The sequence below is a fragment of the Orbicella faveolata genome, unplaced genomic scaffold, assembly GCF_042242905.1.
Source record: "Orbicella faveolata isolate gen_17 unplaced genomic scaffold, um_ofav_v1 contig_2, whole genome shotgun sequence".
Classification (NCBI taxonomy): Eukaryota; Metazoa; Cnidaria; class Anthozoa; order Scleractinia; family Merulinidae; genus Orbicella; species Orbicella faveolata.
Window position 1 is genome coordinate 5,785,695 of NW_028301547.1, and position 21,267 is coordinate 5,806,961.

General features: G+C 37.8%; 2 protein-coding genes and 2 long non-coding RNA genes across 5 annotated transcripts; 3 read left to right on the forward strand and 1 right to left on the reverse strand.

Moving 5' to 3' along the window:
* Positions 1–737: 737 nt before the first annotated feature.
* LOC110044546 (CD63 antigen-like) lies at positions 738–20,962 on the forward strand. Of its 2 annotated transcripts, none has more exons than XM_020750106.2 (8): positions 738–1,012; positions 2,951–3,047; positions 4,115–4,321; positions 4,922–4,996; positions 5,909–6,007; positions 7,908–8,057; positions 14,712–14,795; positions 19,514–20,962. In XM_020750106.2, the coding sequence occupies exons 2-8, from the start codon at positions 2,967–2,969 to the stop codon at positions 19,814–19,816; spliced, it is 999 nt and encodes a 332-aa protein (XP_020605765.2). In that variant the 5' UTR covers positions 738–1,012; positions 2,951–2,966; the 3' UTR covers positions 19,817–20,962. The 2 variants fall into 2 exon arrangements, with proteins under 2 accessions (XP_020605765.2, XP_020605766.2); XM_020750107.2 differs by lacking the exon at positions 738–1,012 and adding an exon at positions 2,112–2,396.
* On the forward strand, positions 15,703–16,656 carry LOC149111686 (uncharacterized). Its single transcript, XR_016207037.1, has 3 exons — positions 15,703–15,834; positions 16,101–16,158; positions 16,264–16,656. It is a non-coding gene; the product is annotated as an uncharacterized LOC149111686 (long non-coding RNA).
* LOC149111687 (uncharacterized) lies at positions 15,969–17,704 on the reverse strand. Its single transcript, XR_016207038.1, has 2 exons — positions 17,371–17,704; positions 15,969–16,305 (listed from the first exon to the last, which is right to left on the reverse strand). It is a non-coding gene; the product is annotated as an uncharacterized LOC149111687 (long non-coding RNA).
* On the forward strand, positions 16,264–17,196 carry LOC149111688 (uncharacterized). The gene is made up of 2 exons (XM_089288924.1): positions 16,264–16,333; positions 16,676–17,196. Exon 2 carries the CDS (start codon positions 16,692–16,694, stop codon positions 17,094–17,096), a length of 405 nt encoding a protein of 134 aa, XP_089145050.1. The 5' UTR covers positions 16,264–16,333; positions 16,676–16,691; the 3' UTR covers positions 17,097–17,196.
* Positions 20,963–21,267: the final 305 nt, after the last annotated feature.

The window sequence follows — 21,267 nt, forward strand, 5'->3', positions numbered from 1 at the left end:
TTTATTCTCCACTTACACTGAGAATTTGTTTTATCATTTTATCCAACAAGGTGGGGGATGGCTTGTTAAAGGGAAAATGAAATACTCTTATTTCTTGGTAATAAATCTCAAGGATCTCGGTGAGATGTTCTGGACATCCGCTAGGCCACATAACAGAGTTCAAAAGTTTTAAAAAGTAATACAATAGTGCCAGAGAAGTCAATTATTCAGCAGACGTTTCTGGCGCAGCCCTTCCTCAGTGCCAAGTGTTAAATGGATACACCATCCCATCCATTATTTGCTACATAAGTGACATTTTTAGCTCTATTTTATTACTATCAATAGCTTTTGAGCTATTTACGCCGTGAAATGCAGCCACGGATCCTTTTGGACTACCGATATTTGTTCTACATAAGAGTATTCATAAATTGCGTTGACAAATCGTCAGAAAATTTCGTGAACATTTGGTGGAAAAATGGATTTTGAGTGATTACTCGCAATTTTTTGCCTTCTTGATGGCAGAACTTTTCTGTTATGTATGTTGATTGGTTCTCTCGTGTCACGTGGTTTTTCCCATGTGCTTTTGTCCAAGCAGTGTGTATTTCAGTATCCGCCATTAAACGAAGTTAGTTGCGTTAGTTGCGAATCTAGTCGGTTACTTATCTCCCCAAAACACCACATTTTCTTTGCTCCTACAAATGAATTATGGAATATAGTACTTTTATTTACCGTAAAAAACAGGCTTTCGTCGAGGAATCCCGATTGAATTTGTTTCAATTTCTGCATGCTCCTCATATTGTCTTGAACACAGATTCTAAGGGCGCGTTTGTTTTCACAAGTGTTAGACAGTCGGCGAGACAGAGAACCACTCTGATGATCACCTGATATTCGAATGCGCGGGCTTGGAGAGAGTTTAAACCCTATATTTTTGAGGCGGAAATTGCCTTCCTCTTTCGATCGCTATCACGCCTACAACAGATTTCAAAGGTTTTTTTATTTGAGTCAAATGACCTAACGTGGAAAGATTTCGCAGGTATGTGGCAAATATTTTGTTTGTTTTTTTATTTCTTTAGTCAGTGGTAGATTTCAATAGTATGCGCAGGCTGCTTGCCGGTGTCGATTAGAACAAGAACTAGCTTTTCTTGTGATCCATGATGCCTTAATCCAAATACAGTCGAACCACACGACAACGATAGTAACGACTATGGAAGAAATCCAATCGAAATTAGCCGTTTAAACGACAAGTCACCGTTGGGCAGAGGTCGTCGTTGTGAGACGAGTACAGAAGTCGCCTGATACGTAACGAAAGGACGCCTCTAAATGTGATGGAACGATACTAGAACTAAGTAACTCAATATAAATGCGCCATTTTTAGGGCATGCCATGGATGGTGGTACATACGACTTAGGAATGTCAGAATATGTTTTCAGTCGATAGCTCACAGTCGATCCGCACTCTGACAACACGAGACAGCTCACGTATAAATGCTATCGCATGTAAATAAAAAGAATACTAGAGAGATTTTTTCAGTGAATTTTTGCAAAATAAAGTTTCTTTACGAAATGAGACTGAGGATCAAAATCAGTGATTATTCGATTGACTCTTTCACCGAACAAATATTGCGAATCCGAAGAACATTGTGTAGATCGACGCTTACTAGTGCAGACAAACTGTAAAACTGTGGAGGCAACGCCTGGCCAACATCTGTCACCCGAAGTACCTCGTTATGGCAGATTGTCACGGCATAAAATTTATTTTGTAACGACTGGCCAACTTTTAGGGTTTTGTTTTTTTGCTTATCTTACATCTCCAGAATATTGTGGAGGATAAATCATCCATATAAATTTCTTTTATGTCATGTAACTCTTGCAATGATCACGCAACATTGTGCCAGTTTTGCGCTCCGAACACCTTCAAAAACGAAATACGCAACTATTACAGGATATAATCAGCAACGTAAAGCATTATATCGAGTGCTAAGGCGACTCTAGACAGATTTAACACTCGAATTTTGTTACGAACTATATACACCATTTTCCCCTTGCGTGATTATCGCCCGGGATTATCGTAACTGGGAATCATGAATATGCATAAAGTGAAAGATGTAAAACATGAGAAATTTGATATATGAGATTAATAGTCTCGACCCAGTTGATAGTAACACAAGAATTTATAATCTACTAGCTCGCGGTCAAAGGGAACTGATCGTGTTTGGCGCGGAATTTGAAGCTTTATTGTAGCTTTTCTTCACTTTGGAGGTTTAAACAGTGTTATGGACGCGTTTTTTCGACAATAACCGGCCGCTGAAAGGCACAAAGTGTCAGATGCCACCTCCAAAATAAGAAAATATTTCTGTGCGAGATCGACAAAGAAGACGCATAACCTTTGTGCTAGGATCTGCTTGTCGGGTCCTAAACGTTAGTATGATTACTTTCCTTTTGTCTATCCTTAACATTTGAATTGTATTCTTTTCAGTATTTGAAATTACTCTTTTTCACATCACTGATTTACCACGGTGTTATGGACGTTACTTCCTTAATGTGTCTCAGTGTTGCCGATGCATGTCCCTCGTGTTGCTATGGTATACAAACAAATACTACAGACAAATACGTTGAATAGTCACACGGTTCTACTTTGATCGTCTTCCGTGTGTATATTAGGAACTTATTCAAACTTAGGCTTTCAGGATTAGAAATAATATTCTTATTTTTGAATACTTGTAATTTAAGTCATTTGGTATAACGCCATGAATGCTTAGGTAGTTGTAGAAGTCAGAATGGACTGGCTATAGTCTCCCCCACTTTGATGTCATTTTAGATTTCGGGCTGGAGATAATGCAAATACATGTTTAATACCGCTGAAAGCACTATTTGATACAATGAATGCGTGTTTCTTCAAAATTTTTACTTCTCTAAATTAAGAGGAGCGCCAAATTAATTTCGTGTTCGTTTTTTCTGCTTGGTAATGACAGCATTAAGCTCTTTCCTATGATTGCAATGGAACCAGAAGGTAGCACGGACGGATTTCTCAGGAAAAAATGTGTGCCTTTTATTACAGGTTTTGAATTGGTAAGTACGTTAATTTTCACACCACTACGAAGTATTAATTAGAGTTTACATTGTGCCAAGAAAGAGCAACTTAATTGCCTAAAATTTCATAGTCTCTATATATATTTTCCTAAGTTCTACCTTTAATATGTAGCCACTAGGCTTAAGTCAAACCCACCTAACTCTCAAAGAAAGAACTCTAGGTTTCACTGTTGTTTACTAGAACACACTTAATTTATTCCTCACTTGGTAAACCATTGTTCTGCAAACTTTAGTTTTTATAAATATGGAATTTTGTTTTACACCTCGCTTAATGTAGGTAGTGTCAGTATCACATTGTAAGTGGTGTACTTTGCGTGGGAATGAAACACACTCCTGGGGTAATAAGTCAGTAAATGTCAGTGTGTTAATGCTCCAGAAAGTATCTTATATACCTCAGTTCCACTAAAGGTTTTTTTTTATTTTCAATCACCCAATCCCAGCCCTACTGAACCCCTCCAGAAGTTTTAATTTATTGTTGGCTTATGCATTATGTAAATGTTTAAGAAAAGAAAAAAAAGTAAAAAAGGAAAGAAAAAGTTCTGATCTCACTAAGAGTTTAACTCATAGACTCCTGCTCATAAGGGAGATATCTTCTCCACTGCACCACACTAACAACTACACTATTTGTGGAGAACATATAGAATAAATTGGTTTGTATGGAAGTCCTGGGTAGTTAAAACAGCAGGCTCAAGTACATTCCTTGCACCAACCTCATTTATTGTAATCATACTTTTATCTTCCTAGTAATGTCCCACTCATAAGACTACAATACTTCAACACAATGAGTAACACTAGCCATTAAAGCCCACAAGTGCACATTGCAGACCTTTTTTCATACTTTGGGTAACGTCCATTCAACCAAAAATTCAAGTTTGGGAATAAACTGTGAGGCTATGCTCTTTTCTGGTAGTTTAGGAAATGCTGTTCTATTTACAAGACTGAGTGGAATTCCTTGAAATTCAAAGAGGAACTTTTGGCTGAATGGTCAAGGCAACTTATATAAGCTGTGTTGATATATTTCTCTTTTTTCATTAATATCCCTAAAGGTGGCTGGCCTTATTACATTTGTTGCTGGTGTTGCAATAATTCATAAAGAAAAAACTCATGCAGCAATTTCAAGTGTGAATATTCAAACTGCACCTATTTTACTACTTGTGGCTGGAATTTTAAGTGTATTGCTGGCAGGTCTTGGAATCTATTGTATAATGAAAAAACTGACTTTCAATGGTAGTGCGAAAGCATTTATAATTGTGGTAAGTTCAATTAAGTTCTATACAGTTACCCAGCCTCCCCAGCATTTTTCAGGTTTCTTGACAATAATCTTCTCTACAGTACTCATGTTTCTTGTTTATAGGGCTAGATTAGTTTTTCTTGTGAATGTGGGAATTAGTTTCAGTTTTGGTTGGTAAAATACTTCATTTATTCCTGTATTCCCAGCTGTAGTATATAATTTATGCCAAATAACAACAATGTTGCACTGCCATTTATATCAATAAAATCCTGGATAATCAATAACAGTGGTAATATTTTTAAGGAACATGACAGAATGCACAGGGTAACACTGAGCAGGTGCTTTGTATTGCCTGAGTACTGCAGGGTATAAAACTAAATGTTTGAGAGGCTGCACTCTTAAGCCATTCTCAGATCAGTTTTAACATACTGATTTCCAGTATTCCAGTATTCTAGACACTGCATACATGTATATGTTGTAAGCCAGTGTTATTTCTGCAGGTCAGAGTTCAACAACATCAGTTTGCTTGAAATTAGTTAAGCTACCATGCAGCAACAAAGGGTATTTAAGTGATTAAAATAATGTGTTTAATGTTTTTAAGACCTTTATTATCAATTTGTAGTTTATGGTCCTTCTTGCTGTGAGGGCTCTAATTGCACTGATAGCTGGAGGTGTTGGAATAAATTACATCAAAGAGGTACCTTGCTGGAGATCTACTAGCTTGAATAACTTCCCTTAATCGGGTAAATGTATCATCAAGCACAATCTCTTTTTCAAATATTCTTGGTTTGTTGGCCGCATCATGTGTACTAAAGGCATCTGTGGTTGATTGTCAATCGATACTTGATGGACTCTCTCTATATAGACACCTCCACTGATACTTGATCAACACTACATCAACATCTCAGTTGAAAGTCGATTGAGAGTTGACTAATTTCCCCAAACACACTGTTGAGTCTTGCTCGATACATAGGAGTCGGTTGACACTCAGCCCACTATCAACCAACTGTTGATCAAGTGTCAGTCAGGACAGGTGTTGATCAGGCTGTTGATTGAGTGTTGACTGAGTATCAATCGAGAAGTCGATTGGGTGTCGATCAAGATGTCAATCAAGTCTTAATCGAGGGTCGATTGGGGGTATCAATCAACACTTGGCCATGGATGCCCTTAGTACACATGATCAGGTTTGTCTAATATATAGAAAGCCATTATTATAATAATCAATCAACGTGAGCTGTTGATAAATTTGTGAGGACCCACATGATAAACAAGGAATAAGGGCAAACATATTTCCACGGTGAAGTCAAGAACTGGTTTAGATAAGTTGAATTTGATACTCTTAGTAAATTATGTAAAACTTATATTTTAATTTATAAGACTGCACAGGCAATGATGACAATAATAATACTACACTCATTTGCATATGTATCAGTAATATTGCTTTATGTAAATGAAAAGAAAAAATGTCAAGAATTTTGTCCGACTCAATAGATGTGGGAAAACTTCAGAATTCATAAACACGGTACACTTTTTCAATGTAAATAACAGTTAAAATCTTAAAATTTGTTTTAATTTAGTCTGCTTTTTTGCTGTTTTCAAAAATTTCTAGGTGAAGGATAAGTTTGAAGAAGACTTAAAGAATAGCATAGAAAATTATGGAAGGACAGGAAAAGAAAAAATGACTCATATTGACAGGTTGCAGAAACAGGTTGGTTTTAGAATATTTTTAATAATTATTGCTGAGGAGTTCAATAACCATAACTCTAATAAAAAGCACAAAGCATGTGGTAATAAGTCAGAAATTCAGCAGTGCAGGGTTTTTATCTGGCACCTTCACATTCTTTATGAAATATTTTTTTACAAATTCACTGCATAATTAACATGATTGTTCATTACAATACTTAATTATATTCATGATGTACTTTTACAATTCCATTTTAAATCAATGCTTCAGAACCCAGGCTAGACCATTATGCATTGACAGATATCAAATTGAATGTACTATTTTCTAATTATTCAGACAGCTTTAAAATAGTAATATAGATATACAATTATGTCAGTTGCTTTATATATGTTGTACATGTACATTGTATTTAACTAACCCAAAGAGGTCAAAAGTCAAAAAATGGATGAGGAAATTTTGCAGATTTCACTACTTTGCTGCCATGCTTTGTTCTGTTAAGATACATCACGGGTAAAGAACTTATTAAAATATAAAGAAAAACAAACAAACACAATAGTATAAAAACAAACAAACAAACAAACAAAAAAAAACCAGTAGTATAACTTGGTTTTAATAAAACAACCCTAAAGTCAAATTTCACACTTTTTATATTTCCCTGAATGTCTAAAATATTTTGGACTAGCACCTTTTGGTTTCGCACTACCAAGTTCTTTCTGATGGTTGTCTGAATGACAAGAGAATCATTTATTTTTTTCTCTTACTCTCCATAATTTCTGATCGCCTGCTATTTACATCTTGATTGCATCATATCACTTCCTCAAAGTGTCATGATCTAGTAGATTACCAGAGTTGATGTACAGTTCATGTTAGCTTTGCTTTGCTTCACGTTAGCTTTACTTTTGAATTAAAAGTAATGTTAGCATAGAGCTTAGGACTGGTGTGAGAGACTAAAAGTGTGTGAAATTAAAGTTAATGTGACCTTCAAAGTCATGGCTCATTAGTATAAAAAGTGAAGCCTTGGAGCCGATGGCTCATAGCTGCCGGAGCTTATCCCAGTTTCTGTAGCATGACGCAGCTAGGAGTATTTCTACTCCCCCTGGACGGGATGCTAGTCCATTGCAGGTCATTCCCTGCAGTTTGTTAGGTTTCCCCAACAACTGGCTGGTACCCATTTATGCTCCTGGGTGGAAAGAGGTGCCGTGAGAGTTAAGTGTCTTGCCCAAGAACACAACACCATGTCCCTGGCCAGGGCTCGAACCCGGACCGCTCACTCCGGGGCTGAGCGCACTAACCATGAGGCCTCTGCGCCTAGTCATATAGAGGAGGCATTAATAGCTCATAGAGGCTATTAAGCTATTAGAGGCTTTTAACCAGACAAGTATCCAGACATCCTGTGGATGCCCACTTTTTTTCACATAACCTTTTAAAGTAAGAATTGTTCATTTTAGCAGAAGTAATGGTACATTTTAGAGGCCCACTTTTCAAATCCTGGCTGTAAGCCTGGTATCAACTGTTTTCACATGACATCACAGCAACCATACTGGTGTCCCAAAGCAATGAAATGGTGGTCATGTTGGTTTTCCCAAACCAATTATGTAGGAGTGGAACTCTAAACACTTTTTTTAATTTGTATGGCTGCTGGTCATGTATGTGAAAACGCTCTGTTATGAATGCTGGCAGGTGTGCTAGTCTTATTACCTCAAATGAAATGTGTCTAGGTATTAGATGTTAACTGTGTGGTTTTAGGAAATAACCATGCTTACTCCAAAGTGGGAGGGGGTATAAATACTTTCTAGAACAACACAATAATTATTAGTTTATCCATTTCATTATAATTATAATTATTCCCTCTCTGAACCCATTGATGTACTAAGAAGGTTGAAAATTAACATTGTTTCAATTAATTACTTGTATTAATTAATAGGACGAATGTTGTGGGGTGTTCACCTATGCTGACTGGCGTGCTACCATATATGGAGGACACAGATATGACAAAGTCCCAGATAGCTGCTGCAAAACCGAAGAATATGCATGTGGTTTTAAGTTTACAGATGAGGCGACACTCAACAAAAAGGTAAAAAGTTTTGTTGTTGCATGTCAAAGAAACCTTTGCCTCCTTTTCCCTTGAAATAACAGCTAATTACTAAACTCCTTAGTTTGATAGTCTCTAGTCTCTCCTATTCAAACCAACTATATATACATAATACCCCAAGGGGTGACTAACAAATAAACAAGTGGCTGAATATTCAACATTTTCCCTTCATTCTGATTTTGGAAACTTTTCCTGGAAAATGTGGAAAATCCTAAAAAGAAGCATTTTTGTGGGGTGAAGGGGCAGGGGAGGGGCATGCCCCAAACCCCTTCGGTGGCTAAAACCTTAGCTGCTCAATTCACTTTCTTTTTGGTGCATACGCCATGAAAAATGCACACTACTGTCCCTGGCTAATTGCTTCCAGTCAGATAAATTTATTCTTCAGAATATCTTAATCTAAATTAGTGGAAGTCTATAAGCTAACCAGTCAGTGTAACACGCAGACTGCAGACCAGAGGTAAAATGCTAGCAGATTAGTGAATAATCTGTAGGTTGCACTGTTTCCCAGAATTAACTGTAGGCTTTTAGCCAATGAAAAGACAGATGGTGACTACAATGTATAATAATCAGGCTAACCGGAACGCTATTCAGGCTAACCATAGTGCAGACTTCACTCAGATTAGCCTGAATAACGCCCAGCTTGTTGGTCTGTTTAGGGTTAGCATCCAATAATGGAAATAACACAATGTATACTTAAAAACGTCAGTTGTCTGCAGTCTGTAGTTTACCTCTGGTCTGTGGTCTGCATTTTACCCTCTGTCTGCAATTTACCCCAGTCTGCAGTCGGCTGTCCGCAGTTTGTGTTTTACCATAGTTAGTGTTACTAAATGATGAGCTAACATGAATGAGGGAAAATACAAGGAAAACGTTTGTGTCATCCGAGTTAGCTGAGGTGTGGAGCTTTGTCTGGTGGAAGGCATATTCTTGGGAGGGGAGGATGGCTTTTTTTTTTTCGAAAATGGTTTGGAATAGGGAATAGATAAGTGTAAGCTTATATACTCTACAATGAAATCGTTTTACTGTAAAAACGTTTCATTGACCACAAACCACAGTAAACATACATGCAACTTATGAAAGCCGGTTCATTTTGCACAAAAAATTACGTTTACCACTTAAAGCTAAGTGTATTGAACGCCTTTTAAGTTGAAAGACAGAAAATTTATCAGAGCTACGCAAATTACAAAAACTTAAAGTTAAGTATAAGCTTATCTAGACGTGGACTTACCTGTAAGCGAATCGCAATGTTGACAATTGACGTGGAAAAGTCGTTTTATAGCTACACTGAGGTCCCTGGAAAATGTCCTTCGAAGGCTGTTGGAGAAACTCACCGTAAGTTTTAGAGGAAAAAGACTTCTATCTCGAGTCATAGATAGCCCGCAGAACAGACATAATCAGGATTTTTTTGCGTATTTTAGACGAACAGAGGCGAAAGCGAGGCGAGCGCGATAATAATTACGCCTGTTCTGTACGGGTCCGCAAATGATCCCAGGACCGCAAATGATCCCCAAATTGGACCGCAAATGATCCCGGACCGGAAATGATCCCAGATAGGGACCGCAAATGATCCCGACTAAAAAAATAACGAATGGCATGGATGGTGGGATGGTGTGGATAGGGAATTGGCGTACGTGAATACCGATGTTGTTATTAAAGCCATCTTATAATTATAATGGCTCACAACTTGCTTTTTTTTCATACTTTCGACTAAATTTTGTTGCTAACTACGATGTTATGAATATACCACTCAATCATCAAAACACGACTTGGCTTACATTTCTTTGCAATTCTCAGTAAAATTATGATCAGTGCAACATACGCTAAATATCCTCCTTTGTTAAACTTTGATATTTCGGTGTTATAGTGAAATCACATTTTATCAGCCATTAACGCCACTCGTCTAAAGTTTTAAACTAAAATCTAACTATGAAGCAACCATTAAGGAAGACGCTGTTACCTGAGTAGACCCACAAACCTACAACGCTTCATCACTTTGTAAAACACCTAGTGTGTAGCACTGGAAATTTGAACAAATTTATTTCGTAATTCTTCCTTGGCCGTAATTTGGCTTTAATTCCTCGGAAATGACTACTTGAGTATTCTAAGAAGCCAAAATTCCAAGCTATAGTTATGAAGTTCACCTTCATAACCAAGCAAGGCCAAGGCTTGCGCTTCGTTTTGACAAGTTAGCTGTTTGATAGATATTTGATACTATCGCCACCAGGATTTCGGGAATGTTTACAAGTATGTGTTTTTCTAAGACTTCTAAATTCAATAGATCGTCTTCACGTGACGTGTTTTTATCATCATCAGGCATAAGAGGCGGTATATTTATATCTGTTTACAATTAGCGTGCTTCGTTTGGAAACCAGAGCATTTTGAATTTCAGGGTTATGGAGGTTGCGTGACACAACGCCACGATCGAGTTTGTTGAAAAATATATACCTATCTCATGATTTTGAGCCGTTTTAGAAGTTAGAGCATTAGGAAAAGTGCTTATATAAATGCTTATTTGTTTAGTGCTGATAATCAGTCGCCTAGAAAACCGAAGTAAGTTCCAGATGTTTACACTATATTCCGGCCGCCATATTGGTGTACCACGGATGTATATCAACATGGCGTTTTCTTACTGGGCTACGTAAATTTCTGGGAAACGTTTACGACGAATTTCTGAAGTTTGGGGAAATACACAGGCCTACAACTTGGAAAAGTGTCTTATTTAGTTATCTTCTATAGCAAACATCACAATTTCTTAGCTTTTTCCATTGGCTGGCTTTCGATTTATTATTTTTTTTATTGCGTGACAGTGAAAACGATCTGAACCGTTCGAAGAACAAAACAGCAACTGTGGAATATTTTTTTGTAGAAATGATAGAACATGTTTTTTAGTTCATAATTTTTGAATATGTTCTCACCTTCCTCTGATATAAATCCATGCCATTCCTTATGTTTTGGTCGGGATCATTTGCGGTCCAATATGGGGATCATTTCCGGTCTGGGATCATTTGCGGTTCAATTTGGGGATCATTTGCGGTCCGGGATCATTTGCGGTCCTGGGATCATTTGCGGACCCGTACAGTTCTGCAGGCTAAGTCATAGATAAAGTCATTACATTTTCATGCAAGTTCGTGTGTCGGCCATTTTGAATGCTCTACGGACTTTAATTTCGCGCCTGTTTTGGCGGCGCACACTTCATAGCATTTTCGTCACCAGATCGAGTCGTACGGCAGCCCAGAAGGGTCACCTACCATTTTTATTTTTTTAATGTTTGTTTTAATTTTTGTTTTCATTTTGATCTTTTGTTTTTTTAATTTTTGTGTCCGTTTTTGTTTTTTTGTCTTTTAATTTTTGTTTTGTTAATTTCTGTGTTTGTGTTTGTTTTTAGTTTTTGTTTCTTAAATTTTAGTTTCTTTTTTTTTGTTTTTGTTTTTCATGTCATCTTTTTTTTTCTGTTCAAACACAAGAAATAAAAACGCAAACAAAAATTAACAACAAAAACAAAAATTAACAAAGCAACAACGAAAACAAAATTGCAAAAGGCCAAAACAAAATCAGTGAGTGTAGACCATCATGCTTTGCCGGCAGTATCCATGACATGACCGTTGTGCGATCTTTTGGCCGTCAAGCGTAGTCACGCATCAGTTACTATAAACTCTACGGCCATTTCATTGCTTGTCTTGGGACTTGTCTTGCCGCTCATGTGTGGGTTACCGAAAGGCAAATTCTGGGGACTAAGACAATTATCGTGACAAATGCTCATGTCCTCCCTCAGTGGCCTAAGTAAGGTATGGGTCCCAATATTTTCTCCTTCGCCAAAAGGAGCTCACATGCAATATGTTTGCATCTAACAAGTTTCTATCACACTCAAACACGAAAACGTCAAACAATAAAATAGAAATAAAACACAGAACACGCAAACAACGAAACGATCATCGTGGAATGTGAAAATAATTTCTTTGCTGCTTTTGAAGCCAGTAGAAGTTTAAGGTCGTAGCCAGACTTTCAAAACAAATGAGGCAAGTCTTGCAAGCTCCGAAGGCGCGCGTGCAATAATTAGTTCATCGTGAGAGCTTAGTTAAGATTACATTCGTTTGCGTGAGGCTTGAGAGCTCTGAAAATGATATGCTTTTATTTATACAACGACCTCTTAACACCTTTTTACAAGTTAAGGAAGTTGATGAAGAAATATCCTTGACTTTACTTGAAATCTTTGTGACCTTTGTACTTACTATATTCTTCTTCCAAGACAAGTAGACAAGCAATGAAATGGCCGTAGAGTTTATAGCAACCGATGCGTGACTACGCTTGACGGCCAAAAGATCACACAACGGTCATGTCATGGATACTGCCAGCAAAACATGATGGTCTACACTCACTGATTTTGTTTTGGCCTTTTGCAATTTTGTTTTCGTTTTTTGTTTCTATTTTTGTTTCCGTTTTTGTTTTTTGTTTTTTGTTTTCGTTTTTGCTTTGTTAATTTTTGTTTTTGTTTTTAATTTTTGTTTGCGTTTTTATTTCTTTTTTTCGAACAGAAAAAAAAGATGACAATGAAAAACAAAAACTAAACAAAAACAAAAATTTAAGAAACAAAAACGGAAACAAAAATTAAAAACAAAAGCAAACACAAAAATTGACAAAACAGGAACGAAAACAAAAATCAAAAGACAAAAAACAAAAACGAAAACAAAAATTAAAAAAAACAAAAACAAAAAACGAAAACGAAAACGAAAACACAAATTAAAACAAACATTAAAAAAATGAAAATGGTAGGTGACCCTCCTGGGCTGCCGTAGAGTCGTCTACTGCAAATGATCCCGGTCCGCAAATGATCCCTGAACCGCAAATGATCCCCAAATATGTACCGCAAATGATCGCGGGACCGGAACTGATTCCACCGCAAAAAAGTTCGGAATGGCATGAAAAGTGTATGGATGGATACATATTTTCTTAATTATCCTAGGTGATAAAAAGACACGTACCTCAGGCATAAAAGCAGCAGTAAAAAACGTTTAACATACTGCGAAAAATACTAAATTGACATGTGTCGACTGCATAAATGTTTCTTTTAGGAAACGCACTGCAAAAAGAAACATGAATCTTCGAAGATGCCTCTGCCATCTAATTAACCGCTTAGAACTTTTCCCTGTACATTTCTTACACTTGCGTCCTACATAGCCACGGGCTCCCACAAAAATGCCTAAGATTCTTTCGTGCCAGTTGCCGTAGCAAAAATGTAGTCAATTTACTTGGGAATTCTCAGTTGTCTCCAAATCTGAGGATATAGTGAACATCCTGTGGTATCATACATCTCAGGCCCGGACCCAATAAACTCATTCAGGGAAGGATCTAGCTAAACTACAAATTTCAAACACAGGATTTCGTGACGTTGGATATCATTTTTAAAGTTCTGAAATGTGCATTTAAATCATTCATACTGCACATTTTCTCGCGTTTCATATAGTAATTGTTGTATCAAAATATTGTATTATTACTGTGAAAATCAGAAAACTGTGAATACTAGAAATATTAAAGGATTATTGTTGTGTAGGAAGGAAAAGTCAATTAAGCGTGAGAAAACTAAACCGCAAACACCAGCGGTAATAGGCCACGTTCGATATATCAGTGTTCAAACATGACTCCGAAGCTTTCCGGACAAACCTCTATGTTTGGTGGTGTTTTCTTTGTATCCAAGTCTTTTTTGGAAATTGAAAGACAAAGGAAACGAAACGATCCGAGGCCCGAAAGCCTCGGATCGATTTTAGAATATTGATATATCGAACGTGACCTATTGGTTGTGGTTTTGAAGTTTTCTCGCGTGTCCTGAACTTTATTGTGATTGGTTCGGTACCAAATTAATCTTTTGGAATCAAACCCAAATGTTCACGGTTTTCTGGGTTTCACAGTAATAAAAAAAGCGATTGCATAAATTTTAAATCCACTGTCCAAATTCCTGAGTCCTCACATTTCCAAATTTTATGGCGAGGCGACCATTTCCGGTCCAGGATCATTTGCGGTACAATTTGGCGATCGTTTGCGGCTCGGGGATCATTTGCGGGCCGGGATCATTTGCAGGCCTGTAGACACAAAAATTTCGGACAAATCAGTGTCCGAAAATAAAACCGTCCAAAATTTTTAAGCTTCCGAAATATCTACAGTACAATATAAAATTATATTCTATCCTTTATGAGGCGAACTATAGTCGAGACACTGCTTGAGGGTAATAAGGGATAGGTTTCTTTTCTTCCTTATTGAACCATTTCTTGGTCCACTTGTAACCATTGAGGTTTTCCCGGGACAGAGGGCCTAGACATGTGGTCGCTTCACTTCTCATATAAATGTCACCCACAAACTGCAAATGAAAACTCAACGGAGAATCGACCTTGATTACCTAGAATTGCAGACATGCATACTTTATTTGAAGAAGTAGGTCAGTTATTTATTATTACAAGAATGACAGCCGAAAGCTGAAGTACACCTAAATTAACTTGTAATATTTATTCAATAATACTTGTTGTCTGAATTAATTCATATTTGTACCAGTTGTCATTTCTACAGGTTTGCTTTTGCATGTAACCGAGGACAAATAAGCAAAGTTTTGTATTTGATAGATAAGCTCGACTGTTCTTTTTATTTCATTAGGGGTGTGCTTCGATTGCGCTAGACAAGATGTTTAAACACTTGAGGATTGTAGGTGCTAGTGGCATCACTTCCGGAATAATAGAGGTAAAGCAGAAACTTAACATAGAAGAGTGGCAAAATACTTATAGCAGAAACCAGGAGTCCTAAACGGAGAAGACCTCCGCTTATGGCCCCGATCCTGCCAAGATCGCCACGCCTAATGTAACATGCTTGAGATTTAAACGTACAAAGAACGCCAAGGCAGGGCAAATAACTAGTGGCCATAAAACTCAGGTTGCATGTTTGTCATTCCATAATCCAGGATAACCCCTCCCTCCTCCAGATAGGCTCCCGATATTATTACTGAGGGGAGGACGGGGAGCAATTTCTGTTCCATCCCGTCGGCCACTACACACCTTACCTGAACAGGGCTGAATAACGTCTGCGCATGTGCGAGATCTCATGGCTCGCGCTGCCGCGAACGGCCTAGGCACCATAACAAACCTCGAAAAAATGGCGGCGTTTTCAAAAAGTTTCGTATAGCGCCCGGTTTATGGTGAAAAAGTAGAGTCAAACTAAAAACGATAGAAAGAAATCTTTACACTAGTTCCCTCGACCATTGGCCGGCACATACCTTTTTGTACACAGGGGTTTAAAGTTTGTACAATTGGTGAAAACAGCGCGTGAACACGATAGATTTATCGAGGACTTCGGAGATGACATCTTTCGCCGTGTTTTGGATTTTATTTACGTCCATTCTATTGTTCTTTGGGGCAAATGCAAAACCAAATGAGCGGACTTTCTGGTTTGTTAAGCTAACACGAGCTAGAGAAACATGCCAAGGTCCATTGAGGCGGTTTGACGAAGCCATTGCTCGGTTCGTGGACGGGAATTTAAATTGCTGGGCCTGTACTCGGCATTGGATGAGAGCCACTCGGGAAGCGAATGAATATTGCTCGTCTCCACTCTCGGAGCACTCCACTGAGCTGTCGAAAAGAAAAGTCCTCAGGCGGTTTTACCGTCTCTTTGATCGGGTAGGAGCTAATGTTTCTAATTACCGGCCAGGAACCCGATGGTGTAATAAGTGTTCATGATTGCTGATAGCGTTTTCTCCAGTGAACCAGACTATGTTCCACCAGTACAAGTAAGTGAAGTGCTTGTTTTCGTCTAATGCAACATTGAGATGATTATACAACATATAACTAATATTTGATGCCACTGAAACTGAAATACCAGTCCCACAAAGTCCACACACACACAAAATAGGCTGGAGCCATATTTTGTTCGTTTGTTTATTTGCCAATTCTGCCCACCAAAACAATACTGCATATTTGCTACTTTCTTATCACAAAAAATCGTTCCAGAGCTATACCAAAATATTTTATCATGTATCTGCTCCTTACATTTCAGAGAAACAGTGAACTGTCAACCTCCTCTCCAACCAGTGCAGTCGCCTGATGGCAGACAGGTACATGTACATATAATAATTAAATGTGATAATAATCAATTTCTAATTATAAAAATTGTCAGTAATAACAACATGGAGACAATGTTTTGGTATGAATCTTCTTAGGAGAATGCTTCACAAAGCATGGTCAGTCAACTTGGGAAAACACTGGAAAATAAGGAAATAACATCTTCAGGTATACATGTAGAAGTTTCAACAAATTTACTATTCCTGTAGGATAAAGTATACTGTTTGTATAATTGTATTTACTAATTAAAACTAAATAACTCTGAGGAGGCACTGCAACAAGAGGAAACATGCAGGTACGACAGATGAGTAAATTTGTATATTCTAAAATGAAATGATCTTACTGATTAAACATTCCCTCCACATCATCCCCCACTGCATTAATTAATGTTTAAAAAATAGTTATAAATAATTAGAAATGGTTCTTCTATTCGAATGAGTGTTTACGCACATGCAGATGCAGTAGAAAAGCTTTTAATATACATTATACATAATACATTATATTTTGTAGCCAGTGCCAGACCGCTATGTTTAAATACTATGAAAACAGTGGTGGGCAGCTGTATGGTGTGCAGGAAGCGGCAACTAAAATGGAGCAGACAAAAGCCCTTGATAGCCTTGATGTCTCTGCAGAGTTGCTAGTCAGTATAATCAGAGAGCAGACTCCAGCAGCAAGCCTGCCGTACCACTTAAACCAAGCCCAGCTGAACAATACCAAGACAGCATGTATCTTCATTATAAATGACAAAACGGTGGCATTCATCGCTACACCGAATGGAATAACTGTGTTTGACAGTCATTACCATGGGACAAGTGGAGCATTTTTGGCAATGGCCCCAAACGGTGCAGCGTTTGAACTGCTTTCATGGTTTAAAACGAATAACAGCATCCCACATAATTTAGGAACAGTAACACGTGTTTCATTTAGATAATGAAATATATCGATCGATTAAGATAAGCAAACTCTGTACATAAAAGTACTCTACAGTTGTATAGGTACATGTAGCCAACAATATACGTTCCTGGAGAAAGCATTTTTTGAGCTTTACGTCTTGCGAGTAAGCTTACGAGTGCATGCAGGTGCTGACCATACAAGTTTTACGACAGCAATTCCATACCACAGCGTTTGTGTTAAAATAAATTTTACGACTCGCTAAAGAAAGGTGCCATTTTGATTACAAAACAAACTAAGATCGTAATACTCACGTCTGGCGACACTTTTCCAAACTCTCGTGTTGCCGTCAATGTCCCCCAAACATCATTTGTCTCTCAAACGAAGCAAACGAGTGTCAATCGAAACGACGCTGAATCGTGGCGGTTGAATCCAAAGCTCTAAATATTTACCGTGTTAACTACAAGTTTTCTTGTATTTCTCGGCATTTCTTTGGGAACAAAAACTTCGAATTGTTCAAATTGTCATTTTTCAAAGCATAAAAAGGAGATATTTGCGTTTAGGTGCCAAAATAATGGAAAAATTTCTGCTCCTTTCTTGTCGTCATTCAACTGAACACGAAAGAACCACACATCACGTTCGCGCCGAAATTTGGTTTTGTTGTGCTGACCTCTCGCACATGCGCAGACGTTATTCAGCCCTGTTCCTTACCTGTCTATATTTCCCTCTCCCCAGTCTTCCGCGTCACGCGGGGTTGTGTAAGCGAATGGGTGGAGAAGGAGAGAGACATGGTGACACCCCGATTTTACTTTCGTGAGCACGGAGCCATGGCAATTTGCCAGTTAAATAACTAATTCGGTTTTCTCGTAAACTGAACAACCATAGCGCGTAAGATTACTCACAGCTATATAATAAACATTTTGTTAACATCAATAGTTCGGTCTGTGTCGTGTATTATGGATTCTCGTGTTTTGCTTTCATTTTGTGGTCTGTACCGTTATTAAATCTTGGACACTCCCTTAGAACTGTCTGTTCCAAAAAAGCTATAGCAACAAAGAAAACTCGGTCCATAACCTACGGTACAGACCTCGCGCGTGGTTAATAAGAGGTATGTAAAGGTTGAGGCCGTTCATTTGCGAAGATACAGCTATATTGCTATATAGAGCTATTATCGAACCATATTTTGATTATTGCTGTCCTGTGTGCGACGGTCTCAACAACGAGTTAGCCGACAAATAAAAAAAAAACTACAAAATCGCGCCATTAAGCCCCGGCCAAACAATCGCAACATTTCAACGTAACACATCGCAACATTGTTGGGAGCAACATGTTACGTACGTTTGGCCACCCTGCTGCGACGTGTTGCGACATGTTGTGACATGTTGGGTTTTGTTGGCTCAAATTTGAAAATGGTCAAATTTTTCATGCAACATTTGTGGATGTTGCATGATGTTGTAGTCGTTTGGCCAGGTTCATGCAACAATTTTGCGCCCGGGCATACGCACTAGTGCGATTTTTAACACCCAACATGTCGCAACACGTCGCAACAAGGTGGCCAAACGCGTGTAACATGTTACGCCCAACAATGTGGCGATAGATTGCGTTCAAATGTTGCGATCGTTTGGTCGGAGCTTGCAAATGCTGAGCCAACAATGTTGGGATATGTTGTGTTGAAATGTTGCGATTGTTTGGCCGGGGCTTTAGGGTTATCAGCAAGTGTGATTACTATTCTAGCGCTACCGCCCTCCGCGGTAAGCTAGGATGGGATAATCTCCATACCAGAAGGAAAAAGGAAAAATTGAAATTGATGTTTAAAACTTTGAATGATCAGCCTTTGGAGTACCTGAAAGGTCTATTTTTTTAAAAACCCTTCAGCACGGACTATGGACTTAGAAATAGTGAAAACAATCTGGCTCTGCCTAAGCCCTGAACCGATTTTTTCAAACGTAGTTTCTACTACAGTGGGACACATTTGTGGAATAGCCTTCCATCTAACGTTAGAGCTACTAGATCTTTTGTTAACTTTAGATATGAGATAAATCGCCACATGTCCTCCTTGTATTCCCCCACGGCAAACATGTAAATCAGTTTTGTTTTTGTTTTTTGTTGATATATCTCAATCTTGTAACTGATGTTTTTACCGTGTCTAAGTTAAGTGTGTATGTGTGTATGTATGTACGTATGTACGTATGTACGTATGCACGTATGTACGTACGTACGTACGTACGTATGTATGTATGTATGTATGTATGTATGTATGTATGTATGTATGTATGTATGTATGTATGTATGTATGTATGTATGTATGTATGTGAAAGTGTGTCTTGTCTATATAACAGCTATACGCCCAACACAAGGACACTTGGTTCGACCTCGCAAAGCCCACCAACTGACTTTTTATTGGGAGTATATTATATATCTTCAAGAGAAAATTGACACACTGCGATTGTTTTATAGGTGATCCTTTTCATCTTCTTTCTTACTTGTTACCTTAAAGTTTGCAACAGTGGTACTCATAACCAGCCTGTCGCGGCCGTAACGGTCGGATATCAGAAGACTGATGATATGTCTGGGGGTGATGATGAGTCGGGTGCTCAGGAAGGCAGTGCGCCGAGTACACGGGAGCATGACGTGCTCTCACCACAAGGTAGTCGATCTGGTGCAAAAGCTACATTGCCTCCTCTGGAGACTGCCCCAGAAACCTCAGAAGAAACGAGAACAAAGGAGCAAAAGAAGAAAAAACGTAAAAAAAGCAAATAAGGCAAAGGTTGACAGGGAGCCTGTTCCATCCTATTTTAATTTTGCTTTATGTTTACTCCTTTTTTTCGTTACAGGAAAATATTCTAGAACAGGCAAATTGGAAGTGTTGCCTAGGTTCACTTTCTTTTTGGAATGTTGGCCCCCAAACCTAAACTTGTTACATTGCCAAAATTATCGGACGATTTTAATTTCGGACAAAAAATGCCCCAAAATAAAACCGTCCGAAATTTTTAAGCTTCCGAAATTTTAAGCGTCACAGTACAGTGTAAAACTTTTAAATAGCGCCAAAACTCTTAGTTTCCTTCATGGAGCGAACTGTAGCTGAGGCTAGTATAATATGTGTTATTTTCTTTTTACTATGTTTTAATATGTGTTATTTTCTTTTTACTATGTTTTAATATGTGTTATTTACTTTTTACCAGATACATGTAAGATTCAAGTTTGTACGAAAAAGTAGTCAACAAAGTTTATTTAAAAAAATTACTACTACTATTATTATTATATTATTATTGGTATTAGTATTAGTATTAGTATTCGTATTATTATTATTGTTATTGTTATTGTTATTGTTATTATGAATTTACAGCAGGGCTTGGTCTTTACGTGAAAAGAGTATACTTTCCTAGATACTTCTCCACTCTATGTCAGGGCGGCTTTTAATTGAAAATCAAAATTAATCTGGCCAATTACAAAAGACGCAGAATATCCAGCGAACCAATCAGGGATCAAAGTAAATATAGGTGGCCGCTGCAAAGCGCGGGAAAACATGTGCGTGAGCGAGTTACGATTGGTTTTGGTTTGACTTCTGATTAGCTGAGAATTTGGCGCGAGAATTTTCAAAGTCGATCACTAAGCGTAGCAGTGCAAAACCAAAGAAAACGCATGACTTTTAAGTATATTTGTTGTGGGTGATGCTCCTCGATAATCGTTACTTGTGTTCCAACTTAGTTACTAAGTTCGATCATTAAAAAAAGAAATAATAAAATACGTTGGAACGAGTTTAAACAGATTTATTACACTTGCTTGAGATATAGGAATTATTGTGCGAGATTACATTTTGAATTGTAAACCTACTGATTTTTGTAGACATATGAATGAAATGAATGAAATGAAATGAAATATATATATATGTGATAAGGAGAGAAAGTAATGACCTCGTTTCTTTTATGGAATAAGAGTAATGCAGCGAAAGAGTAACTGTATTGACCTTGCTGACACGTCAATCTATCCCGCACGCGAGCTACTCGTGGAGATAATCGTCCTGTAAGGGTGACTTAAACAACATAAAGCGTATGAAAAAAAATAAAATAAAATAAAATAAAATAAAAAATAAAAAATAAAAAAAATGAAAAAATAAAAAAAATAAGGCGGGGTGGGGGAACTGAGATCGTTCCAGTGACTTAATCAAAACAAATTCACAGTCAAACCTGAGAAGTAAAAGAGCAACGTCC

Coding starts and splice junctions, on each gene's coding strand:
- LOC110044546 (XM_020750106.2), top strand. CDS start 2,967: ATGATTGCAATGGAACCAGAAGGTAGCACGGACGGATTTCTCAGGAAA. Junction 3,048..4,114: donor TTATTACAGGTTTTGAATTG/GTAAGTACGTTA, acceptor ATATCCCTAAAG/GTGGCTGGCCTTATTACATT. Junction 8,058..14,711: donor AGGCGACACTCAACAAAAAG/GTAAAAAGTTTT, acceptor TTATTTCATTAG/GGGTGTGCTTCGATTGCGCT.
- LOC149111688 (XM_089288924.1), top strand. CDS start 16,692: ATGTTTAAATACTATGAAAACAGTGGTGGGCAGCTGTATGGTGTGCAG.